This window comes from Sorghum bicolor, chromosome 2 (genome assembly GCF_000003195.3).
Source record: "Sorghum bicolor cultivar BTx623 chromosome 2, Sorghum_bicolor_NCBIv3, whole genome shotgun sequence".
Lineage (NCBI taxonomy): Eukaryota > Viridiplantae > Streptophyta > Magnoliopsida > Poales > Poaceae > Sorghum > Sorghum bicolor.
Window position 1 is genome coordinate 47,147,460 of NC_012871.2, and position 12,376 is coordinate 47,159,835.

Here is a 12,376-nt window from a genome sequence, read left to right on the forward strand (position 1 = left end):
ACTTTTAGTCCCAATCGGTAAATTAATTTCCAAACTAAATCTCCATCAGTAAACTCTTTAGCTTTTACCCTTTTATCATACCACCTAGCTATCCTCTTCTTATTCTCTTCTATGCTAATTAAAGATTTCCCCTCTTTGTAGTACGGTTATCTATCTTAAATCCACTCACACCACTAGGTGTCTTGAGTGGCAAAACAAAATGGCCCTGTTAAAAATACCTTTGCTTGAGCCCATTTTGTTTTCCTTTTTCATATTTTCCAAGTTGGAGCGCTTGATATTATCTTTTGGTTGCCTCCAGCACCATAACCACCATCTAGCTCCATCATTTGGTTTGTACGAATCTATCTTTGTATTTCACCCATGACAAATGTTAGTACACTTAAGTTTCATCAGTTATCCAAAACCAAATTAGGGCTTTCAACACCAAAGACTATCCATGGTCGTTGTATGCATCAAATGATAGAAGAGCAAGGGCTTTCATGGTGATAGAAACAAGAACCTACAATAACTTTCAGTAATAGCACGACAACTTTCAATAACATTATGAGAGCGAGTAGCATTTGTCCCCCGCATCGAAGTGTCCCTGTCAAATTAGGGTTGCCATGGCGACTGAAACATATTAATTAAAAGGGGAGATTAGGAGAAGAGCTAACGATTGGAGGTGGGATTTATGGGATGAGAGATCCAACTACCTGGAATGGTTGGATGACGACACCTACAGTTTTGGCTGCGACCACCAACCTACTAGGGCTCAACGTAGTTGCAACCCAATGTCAAAGAACATGGGTGACCGAAATAAGAGAGAAAGAGTGTTGGCAGAAGGGGCCTAGTGTTCCTTTGGTCATGAGGAGACACAAGGCACGAACTATCCAATAAATATAAATAAACAAATTAACAACTCCACCTACAAATTCTTTATAACACCCCATCTTGCTCACCACTCACGAGAGAGCTTGAGCAACCCAAGAGAAGAACTATCTATGTTATGTAATCTATATTTGACTATCTTAGGAAAAAAGAGAGAGTCCAACAGTTATTGTATCTGGCTTTCTAAAATAGCAAGTCATGTATCCCGAAATTCTCGCATGCTAGATATAGCTTGCATGTGCCGCTAGCCATTCACTTCACTGTATTGGAAAGGTTGTTGGAGTTTTATATTTTTTGATCGAGTTTCTATTTTAAAGGTTACCTAAATCATAAGTTTAGTCATCTATTTTTACCAACTTTGTTAGAGTTGCTCTAACTATATATTAATACTACAAATCAATCATGACTGGAGCTAGAACCCTCCATAAACATGGGAAATAAAAAAGTACCATCGCATACGTTGTTTTTTGAAGAATACGTCATGAATACTTAGGCCCCGTTTGGTTCCCCTTACTAAATTTTAGCTAGCTAAAATTATTTTAGCTACTCTTGAGTGACTAATGGAACTAAACTATTTTAGCTCATTTTAGTCAATGTGTTTGGAACTTTAGGTACTAAAGGGACTAAAGTTTAGCTAGCTAAAATTTAGCAAGAAGAACCAAACAGGACCTTATAATAATTTCTGATTATAGAACAAAGGACCAGCTAAGACTAGTTGCTAAAAATAAACTCAAATTAGTTAAGTTGGCAAACTAGTTAGCTAACAACTATTTATAGGCTTAGCTAACAAATTACCCATTTATAGCCCCATTTGGATGGGCTAGAACTAAATTTAGGTTAAGAACTAGCTGTCTAACAATTATTCCTATGTATCCAAACAAGACTGAAGTAGGCTTTTAGAAATATTGGCGAAGAGGGGACGTCCGGTATGATGTACTTACTGTACACAAATACATAAGAATCATTGTTCATTTGGCTACATAATTGTAATAAAAAAATATTTTTTGTTAATTTATTGTAAGAGAAAAACATCGTTAAATAACGGATAAACGTGACTGATAATGTCAAGCAAACAGATATCAGAATCTATTGCTCCGAATGAGTGAACACGAACATTGTTTACTTGCACCATGTGAGAGACAGCTAATGGGTTTTTATTTTTTTAATGACTGTCACCTAGACGTCAAAATTTTCCAGACTATAAAACCAAACAATCCTTGAAGTGGCCAAAAAGCATTTGTCGATCGACAACGACGTCGTCAAAAGCCAGGCGCACTGCCGCAGCACAGGCCAAAGCAGCAGGCAGCAGGCTCTGTGTACTAGGGTTAAAGAAGGGTTTTTGGCGTCTAGCAGTCCCTTTCTGCTGCGTCCCGCATTGCGTTCCTCGCCCTCTTCCCCTCTCTCGGGTCTCGGCTCTAGCCGTCGCCGCGAGCGAGATGCAGGGCCTCGCGGTAGCAAGCCCGCTTCCTCCCGCCGCGGCCGCAGCTCGGCGGCGGCCGCGCGCGTCCTCCTCTACCAGGTAAGGACCAGCCATCTTCCCACATTTGCCGCCGCCTCTGAGGTTATTTCGGTAAGAGTGGTAGGAGTGGGGGGCTCCCGCTCGAGAGCTCGTGATCGCATTATACTAGTGAGAGAGTCGTGGCTGCGGTTGGTTTCGACTTCCGTGGGGGTGGGGATGGGTTTTGGATGCCTAATTTGGGGCTTCCGATGTTGGGAATTTGATGGATATGGTTTCCTTTTGTTGGTGCTGCTGAACTCGATCACGAGATCCTGATTTGTTGGGATTAGTAAACTAGCTCTTGGGAGCGGCGTTAAGTTGCAATTTCTGTGTACCTTGTATAGTTGTATCTAACCGCCCGTGCTATATTGGTTCTCTTATGCACTTCATCGGTGTATCAGAAATTCGATGCCATTCGGTGTATACGAGTTGGGCTTGGTTGGCCCCTCAAATTTTCTGGAGCTACTAAATGGAAAATCCATCGATAGATTTGATCTGCATGAGATTTAAATGTAAAGTTATGAACCATGAGCTTCGAATTTAGAATTGTCTGCTTTTACTGTTCCCCTTCCACAAAAATGGGGAGCATGGATGCACAAACTTGCGTCATATACTGGTTTCAGGTTATACGTAGTTGGATTTGACAGTCTGCACTCTTCTGTTACTCTTTTTTCCTTGCTAGATTTACAGGAGTTCGCCCCATCTAATATCACAAATATGCATCATATCTGAGTATAACCTGCCATCCTTTCAATCATTTTATGCATTATGTTAATGTTATGCTGATTTACAGGGAAGCAGTTTCACAATGCTGGAAGTACGAATTAAGTCGAGATCAATATCTAGGAGGCTTCCTAAGGTAGTGTTTTGTGCTTGTCCACTAATAAATTATTCATTGTGGTCTACTGGATCATGTCATTCTTTACCACTACTTTGCATTGCCTTGCAAAAAAAAAAAAAAAACGCCCCCTTAATATTCCTCTTTTCTCTCTTGCTCTATTGTTCAGGATAAGTCAGTCTCAAGGAAGCTTGCACAGACATCGCTCAACAAATTTGCTCAGACCAGCTGCTGGTAGTTCTACCTTCCATCATCCAATGTTTGAATATCTTACTCTTAGCAGCATCCCATGCTAACCCTGCTTCGCCCTGAAAATACTAGCCTTTCCTCATCCTGAACTTATTACTATCAAAGATTTGTCACTTTCGTTTACATATTCGCCTTTTGTTTGCAGCAGCTATTTCAGTTGAACAAGATGAACTCAATACTTATCTTCCAAAAGGTGATATGTGGTCTGTGCACAAGTTCGGTGGAACCTGTATGGGAACACCCCAAAGAATCCAGAGTGTCGCTGATATAGTTCTCGGTGATTCTTCTGAGAGGAAGCTGATAATTGTTTCAGCAATGTCCAAAGTAACCGACATGATGTACAACCTTGTACAGAAGGCTCAGTCAAGGGATGATTCATATACAATAGCATTGGAAGAAGTTTTTGAGAAGCATATGGCTGCAGCAAAGGATCTCCTTGATGGAGAAGATCTTGCAAGTTTCTTGTCTCAGCTGCACTCAGACGTCAGCAACTTGCGAGCCATGCTCCGTGCTATCTATATAGGTTTGAGCTGCTAATTTCTCCACATCTCATGTTCTTCTATTCTTGAGTAACTAATCTTGTTTCTCAGGTCTGGAAGTATATTCTCAGCTTGTTGAATTCTTACTTGTTTGTTATTTTTGCTATCATGGATTTTGGAAAACTTGACTTCATGATTTCTGCAGTCTGCTAGATGCTGAGTTGATCATGCTTTGACTTGCACATCAAAACATAGCATCATCTTCTTTGTCTCTCATGGAGGTTTTATATGTGTTTTGGGGTTCTGTATTTTCTGTAGCAGTCACTTGTATCCATGTATCCACTAGTGCTGTTTGTCTTCACTATTACTATCCTTGATACATAACGTTAGGCAGGAGCACCAAATGTACCCAAAGTTAGTGGTAACTTGAAATATGTAATGTCTGTGATTTATAATACCTTCTTAATATAATGATACGCAGTTCTCCTGCGTGTTCGAGAAAAAAAAGTGATGTATAATACCTGTATTTAATATTTATTATTTATATGTTTGCAGCTGGGCATGCGACAGAATCTTTCTCTGACTTTGTTGTTGGGCATGGAGAATTGTGGTCTTCGCAGATGCTTTCATATGCAATAAAGAAGGTACACGTGGGAAAAGCTAGACAACTTTATAGTTATCTGCAATTTGAACAACTTACTAAGGCTGCAGCGAGCTTATCCACTCCAATATCATAGAATTGGCATGTCACAGGATATAGTTGGATAGGAATTTAATCCAAGTGCCATATAGTTGTGGATGTTGATGCATTTTGTTATAAACTTGGTCAAAGTTTGAGAAGTTTGACTTTGGACAAAACTAAAATACCTTACGTTTTGGAATTGAAGGAGTATTTATAGTAAATGCTACCCATTAGACATGTGTGTCTCTTTCAGAAACATTTACAACTACGAGTTGTACTTCCATTCCTTTGTTACAGTTACAGGATACTGGTTTTTTTTTTGGAAGGTTAGGATACCGGTATTTCGATCCGGTGTTTACCTTTCTTTACAAACTGACCTACACTGCAGTATTTAAACCATGCAGTCTGGGGCACCCTGCAGTTGGATGGATACAAGAGAAGTTCTTGTTGTAAAACCCAGTGGTTCTAATCAAGTAGACCCTGATTGTTTGGAATCTGAGAAGCGACTTCAGAAATGGTTTTCTCGGCAACCAGCTGACATAATAGTTGCTACAGGGTTTATTGCAAGTACAGCTGAAAACATTCCTACAACTCTAAAAAGGGATGGAAGTGATTTCTCAGCAGCCATAATTGGTTCTCTTGTCAGGGCACGCCAGGTCACTATTTGGACTGATGTTGACGGGGTATTTAGCGCTGATCCAAGAAAAGGTTTGTCCTAAGGGAGTTTTTTGCTTTTTGACTGTTTCTGATCCATTTTAAACTGCTGATGTTGGCATTGGCATACGCATAATTGATTTAGGGGATGCATATAGTGCAAAATCATGTTTGGGTGCTAACCCTTGCATCACCTGTTGGATGAGATTTTGAGAGATCAGATCAAAGAGGAGATAATTGTTACTAGTTGAAAGTGTCACATGGATTAGGGTGCCTACTCACACCCCTTTAATTCTTGTCTATCCATATGTCAAACAGTTCATGTGAAGGGCCAGAAGCACAATAATACTGTTTTTTTTTGCCATAATACGGTTGACATTGCTTAAGTAAAATCCTGTCATAGTGTGATTTATGTACATAACTAGAAACTTGGAACAGTAATTATTTGTTAATACTGTCACTCACGGTATTGAGTGTATTCTCTCAAGTACTTATCAAAGAACTGGATGTGCTGATAAAAGCCTCCAAGTACTTTGATCTCTCCATTTTGATGTAGGTGCAAATATATCTTCCAATGAAATATTTAAACTTCAATTATCCAGAAAATCATTATGACCACATTATGGATATTGGAAAGCAAACATGGTGGCTTTGTCTAGTTCTTTATTGAAACAGGGCAATGCCCTTCTCTTGTATCAATGAGTTAATTATATATCTGATTAATAAGCATCTGATTAATGCAGTTAGTGAGGCTGTGATCTTAAGAACTTTGTCTTACCAGGAGGCCTGGGAAATGGTATTTTCTCTATTCTTGGGACTGTTGTTCATATGCAAGTCATTCGTCATTTAACTACATTTGAGCAATGGAGCACAACATATTTTATGCAATTATGCTCTATGATCATTCTTTCTTTGCATTCCAAGCTATTATATCCCTACCACATTAAGTCTCATTGATTTACTTATTGTATGCAGTCATATTTTGGGGCAAATGTTTTGCATCCGCGCACCATTATACCTGTGATGAAAGACAACATTCCCATTGTTATTAAGAACATGTTCAATCTCTGTGCCCCTGGAACCATGATTTGCAAGCAGCCTGCCAATGAAAATGGTGATTTAGACGCATGTGTGAAATCATTTGCTACTATCGATAATTTAGCTCTTGTTAATGTTGAAGGGTAAGCTATCATAATTTATTATTTTAAACCTCCAAGTTCTGTACAACTGATTATTTATGCTTTTAGCAATTAACCTCGACCTCGTGAAACTGAACTTCCATGATCTTCTGTATGTAGCTTTCAATAGAAATTGGTTGCCATGTCCACTAGAGAGACATCTATGTTAGATGCTGCTTTTGGCTGATGTAGCAATGTTAACTAACTACACACAAGATGGCTTAACTATTGACTGTGTGAGTGTGACTCATAAAAGGTATTTCTTGTATTACCTAATATTCTACATTTCTTCACTGCAGAACTGGAATGGCTGGTGTTCCAGGTACAGCAAGTGCTATATTTAGTGCTGTTAAAGATGTTGGAGCTAATGTTATCATGATATCTCAGGTAGATAATGTCCATTCATCTTTGCTATGTACATATGATTCATCTTGGTTCTTCCTCACTGCAAATATCATGCAGGCTAGCAGTGAACATTCAGTATGCTTTGCTGTTCCAGAAAAGGAAGTTGCTGCGGTTTCTGCTGCATTACATGTTAGGTTTCGTGAGGCATTAGCAGCAGGGAGGTTATCTAAGGTAATTATCATCTTGTACAGCAATTATTTTAAATACTCGAATCAGCAAACATGACTTAATGACCCTGTTTGACAAAGCCTGTTATTGTGCATAATCTGCAACAATGTTTTCAGGTCGGCTGGTCGAACCTGGTCGACCTGGGACTGATCAGATGATTAATCGTGATTAATTGTCGACCAGGTCGATTAATCGACACTGGTCGACCCTGGTCGTCCATCTGGTCGTCCATGTATATCAGGACATATACCTATATATATACCTCTCTATATATACTATATTATACACAATAAAGGAAGCATCTAGACTGCATTAGTGTTTAGCTGGTGACTTATTTGTGGAAGTTGTTTTCCTCTCTTTTCTGCACTGTCCAGAGGTCCATATTCAAGTCTCAAACTCCATTTCTTTGCTGACTTGCTGCTGGAAGCCTGGAATGCCATAATTAGCAAGCACCAACACTAATGCAGTCTTGATCTTGACACACCTTAACAGCAGCACTGCTGCAATAACAAATAACTAATTGCAGACCATAGCAGCCACACAGCCAGCATATTACATAACCAAAGTCCATGACCTGGTTAAACAGGGCCCAAAAACAGAGTAACCAAACTGGTTGTCCATGTCCTGGTCGGACGACTAATCGCGATTAGTCATCAACTAATCAGACGACCAGCTTTCTGGTCGAGCTGGTCGAGTCGGACCTCCTGATTGAACACTTGGGACCGACCAGGACGATTAATCGTGATTAATCGCGATTAATCGGATGACCTGAAAACATTGATCTGCAACTGGAAAAGCTGGTCAAACGCAGATTCTGCTTATTAATAATAAGCAGTTGCAGGATCCTTGTGTTCAGCACAGCTTCTGCTTAATTTGTGGAGAAACTGAGGAATAAGCTGTGCCAAACAAGGCCTTTGACATTATTTGAGCGAATCATGTTAGTTTTCACTTTTCAGAATGGAATAATGTTATTTCCAGTCTAAATGTGTGAAGCTTGCTCATCTGGCGAAACATGACTTGGATCGACACACCTGTCAAAGCAGTAGCAAGTGAACAATAAGATGCTAACTCAATATTACGGTCACAAAAAAGAATACATTGAAGATAAATTTCATTCCATTCTTCGTCGAAACCATGACTTTAGATTAAAGATTACCTCCAAAAACTCAGCAACAAAATGAAAGATTTTTCTCGAAAACACAAGAAAGCTGCACTTCATTATATTAAGAAGAAAATATGGGACAAGAACCCAAACACCCACATACACGCTCTACACACGCTAAGCTAAAGTTTTAGGTTACATTCTTGCCTGCTAAATATAAAAAGACAACCACAAAACCAAACAAATAGGCCATTCTAAGGCAAAGGTGCCGGGGTAGTTAAGGAAGAGAGGCTTTGTGTGCCTGCTATCTCCCAAAGATGTCATTCCTCGCTGAACAAAATGAAAGATAATAGAGCACCTCTCAGATGTACTTTGTTCCTGCATTTTCCTATCCCTGTTTGCAGTTTACAGGTTTGTGATATTATTAGCAAGGGAAGTAGCTCAATGAGTTGTGAATTTGTGATGTGAATGTATAGCAAAGTCTTTGTTATATGCATTGTATCACTTCTATTTTTTAATGCAAACAATTCATTTCAGGTTGAAGTTATTAAAGGTTGCAGCATTCTGGCTGCTGTTGGACTGAGGATGGCTAGCACTCCTGGAGTCAGTGCAATACTTTTTGATGCATTAGCCAAGGTATTTTTATTCTTGGTTTGGTGAAATGGGAGTTCTATTGATGCTAGGACTTATTAACCTATTATAACGGATTCAGGCAAACATTAATGTTCGAGCAATAGCTCAAGGTTGCAGTGAATACAATATTACTGTTGTATTGAAGCAAGAAGATTGTGTAAGGGCTCTGAGAGCTGCTCACTCAAGGTTCTTCCTCTCCAAAACCACACTTGCTGTTGGGATCATAGGACCTGGTTTAATTGGTGGAACACTCCTTAACCAGCTGAAGGATCAGGTATCTTCAGCCTTGTAATTTCATAAATTGCATCCAGTCATTTCTTTGAAAGACTTTCAGAGTTCATTTAAACCAGAAATTTCCCAGTTGTATTGATTTAGACCTTTCTGCAGGCTGCTGTTCTTAAGGAAAATATGAACATTGATCTACGTGTCATTGGAATAACTGGTTCAAGTACAATGCTTTTGAGCGACACGTATGTAATTGAATCCTTGTTTCCTCTTCTGTGATTGTGCTCACTTACTGCAAATAATTTTGTATTATTAGGCGCATGGTAGGAAGGAAGGAATCAGCTTATAATTTTGTTAAAAATTAAGAAATTTTGCATGCCATTCAAAGAGCAGTGGATATTTATTTATTTGTTTTTACTGATTTTTTCCCTGACCGCTTTACATTTGTTCTTTTGGGGTCTGCTATTATAATTATGTATTCATTAATATTTCACAAACTTTCCTTTTTTGTTTTTCTGTAGGGGAATAGACTTAACCCAGTGGAAACAGCTTCTACAAAAGGAAGCAGAACCAGCTAATATTGATAGTTTTGTTCATCATTTATCTGATAATCATATATTTCCAAACAAAGTTTTGGTGGACTGCACAGCGGATACAAGTGTGGCATCCCATTATTACGATTGGTTAAAGAAGGGTATTCATGTCATCACGCCGAATAAGAAAGCAAATTCTGGGCCACTTGATCGGGTAATTATTTGGTTGGTGAAAAATTTGTATATTTTCTGTGTGAAATAATTGTTTTTAATGATCACTGACTGTATTTTAATTGACTGTCAGTTTGTGCCCATTAACTGCATCAATGACTGATCAACTGATCATGGCTAATCCAGAATTCATAAACTTCATTTTTTGTGAATCTTGGAAGACATGAAACTGATTTGTGAATCTTAAGACAATCACTTTAACTGAGATCTATTTGCTTGTTACATAAAGATGTCAAATTTTAAGCACATTCCATACAGAATGCACATTTGCTGCTGCAGTGTTTATTGATTAATAAATGTTTCTTTTTTCTTGGATACAGTACCTGAAATTACGGACTCTGCAGCGTGCCTCATACACTCATTACTTTTATGAAGCAACTGTTGGTGCTGGCCTCCCAATCATTAGCACCCTGCGAGGTCTTCTGGAGACGGGTGATAAGATACTGCGTATTGAGGGCATTTTCAGGTTTGTGTGTATGCTTCCGACCAGGCTACAGGGGAATTTTATTGTGCCAATCTGCAACTTTGTTAAACCACAAACGAACCATAGTAAATTCTTTATTCAATAAATTCAGTACCATTCTATTGATGGCTGATATGAAGAGTTGTCTTTCAGTGGAACTTTGAGTTATATATTTAACAATTTCGAAGGAACAAGGCCTTTTAGTGATGTTGTTGCTGAAGCAAAAGAGGCAGGATACACTGAACCTGATCCAAGAGATGATCTATCTGGAACTGATGTTGCCCGAAAGGTAGACCCTGTTTTCTGTCAAACGGTTATTGAATATCATACTTATTCTTTCTTACTCCAGCCACTGTATTTCAATTTATCAGCACAGTAGATGGGTTTTTATTTATTTTCCTTTTTTCTTTGAGCGGGACAATTTCTGATTTCTGTATATGCATCAACAAGAATCCTTGCAGAACACATAAAACTAAAACATTGAGGATATGACCAAAGATAATGGGGAGAGTGCATTTTGGACACTGAAGAGTAGGGCTTTGCCTATAGGACACTATCTATCATGTTTGATTTCGCCATAGGCCACCGCAAATTTGTAGTTTGTCTCCAGGACACTACAATACTAGATGAGGAAGAAAAGATCATTATGCCCTCATCTTCACACTTTTTGATTGACCAACGTAACAAAATTCCTAGCCTTGACTATGTGTGTCTGTGTAAGGATTTCAAAAAACACAAAAAACAAACTTACATTTAATGTAGTTTTTTTTTCTTGTTCTTCATTAGTGACTCATACTTTTTCCCCCTATTGGAGCAGGTCATTATCCTTGCAAGGGAATCTGGTTTGAGGCTCGAACTTCCTGATATTCCTGTGAAGAGCCTTGTGCCAGAAACACTTGCAGTAAGATTGTTCTCCTCTTAGCAACTAATGCCTTGTATTTCACTCTCCCTAATTTGTTTTTATCACGCAGTCATGCTCGTCAGCAGATGAATTCATGCAAAAGCTACCAACCTTTGATGAGGACTGGGCCAGGCAACGCAGTGATGCTGAAGCTGCAGACGAAGTGAGTAGACCTCTATTTCCCACAATATGCTTTCCCATGTCGTGACTCTGATCAGATATATTTCTATTGGGACATGGCAATTGGATTGTAAGATGCATGACATCTCTAGCTTTTGCTTTGTTGGGTCCATTCTCGGTGCATATTTCCAACATTACTTGAGCAGAGGTGATTCAGCTTCCCTTTTTCCTTTCCGAAGGTCCTGCGTTACGTTGGAGTGGTGGACACGGTGAACAAGAAAGGACAGGTGGAGCTACGTAGATACAAGAGGGATCACCCGTTCGCGCAGCTCTCCGGCTCCGACAACATCATCGCCTTCACCACCTCTAGGTACAAGGAGCAGCCACTGATCGTGCGGGGTCCAGGCGCGGGCGCGGAGGTGACTGCGGGTGGCGTCTTCTGCGACCTTCTGCGGCTGGCGTCTTACCTCGGCGCTCCTTCGTAGAGCTTCCAGCTACAGTTGTCAATTTCAAGAGGCAGACGGACACACTGTTCTGCATGATGCCTCCGGATTGATCTTATGGACTTGTTCATATGTTGTTGTTTCTGAATAAGTGCCAGGAAATAAGGCCTCTATCTTATGTAGGGAGAGAGAGGTTCGGCTTTGGGATAGCCGACTATGTGTTGTTTTTGCTCAGAATCCAGAATCCTGTGAATTGAAATGAATTATACCAATGGAACAAGGTCTACTGGAGGTGTGATGTGAGTATGCCGGGCTCAGCAGTCAGCAGGTAACGGAACGGCAATTAGAAACAGGCATTCAAGGTGGAGCAACTACAGAAAAAAAGTTCTGAAAAGGTTTCAGATGCAAAAAAAAATATATCACAAAATTGACGCACAATTCTTTAAAACAAAAGAGCAAGCCCAAATCTTTTTTTTTATTTATTTTTCATCGTAAACGATCTTTCAGGTTTTTTTTAAGAAGCTGCAGGAATTTCTACAGGTGGCAAACGCACTGCCTCTTTAGTTTTCTTTAGTTTGGGATCTTATCCATGTTGTGTTGAGGGTAAAGTTTTAGAGGCAAATTTGGCATAAGTTGAAAACCTCGGTGGCAAGGACTGAACTCCAAACATTGAGTCTCCTGCCACCAATTCTCTGCGAATAGGCGCA

The 12,376-nt window shown here is 39.5% G+C and overlaps 1 protein-coding gene across 2 annotated transcripts; it reads left to right on the forward strand.

Moving 5' to 3' along the window:
- On the forward strand, window positions 2,168-11,975 carry LOC8062052 (bifunctional aspartokinase/homoserine dehydrogenase 2, chloroplastic). Of its 2 annotated transcripts, none has more exons than XM_021452867.1 (19): window positions 2,168-2,386; window positions 3,159-3,224; window positions 3,373-3,437; window positions 3,601-3,975; window positions 4,487-4,575; window positions 5,018-5,321; window positions 6,011-6,063; window positions 6,243-6,448; window positions 6,745-6,832; window positions 6,908-7,021; window positions 8,658-8,756; window positions 8,833-9,027; window positions 9,141-9,223; window positions 9,500-9,725; window positions 10,063-10,208; window positions 10,359-10,494; window positions 11,023-11,106; window positions 11,177-11,269; window positions 11,466-11,975. In XM_021452867.1, the coding sequence occupies exons 1-19, from the start codon at window positions 2,304-2,306 to the stop codon at window positions 11,709-11,711; spliced, it is 2,751 nt and encodes a 916-aa protein (XP_021308542.1). In that variant the 5' UTR covers window positions 2,168-2,303; the 3' UTR covers window positions 11,712-11,975. The 2 variants fall into 2 exon arrangements, with proteins under 2 accessions (XP_021308542.1, XP_002459967.1); XM_002459922.2 differs by having other exon boundaries at window positions 2,169-2,386; window positions 3,598-3,975.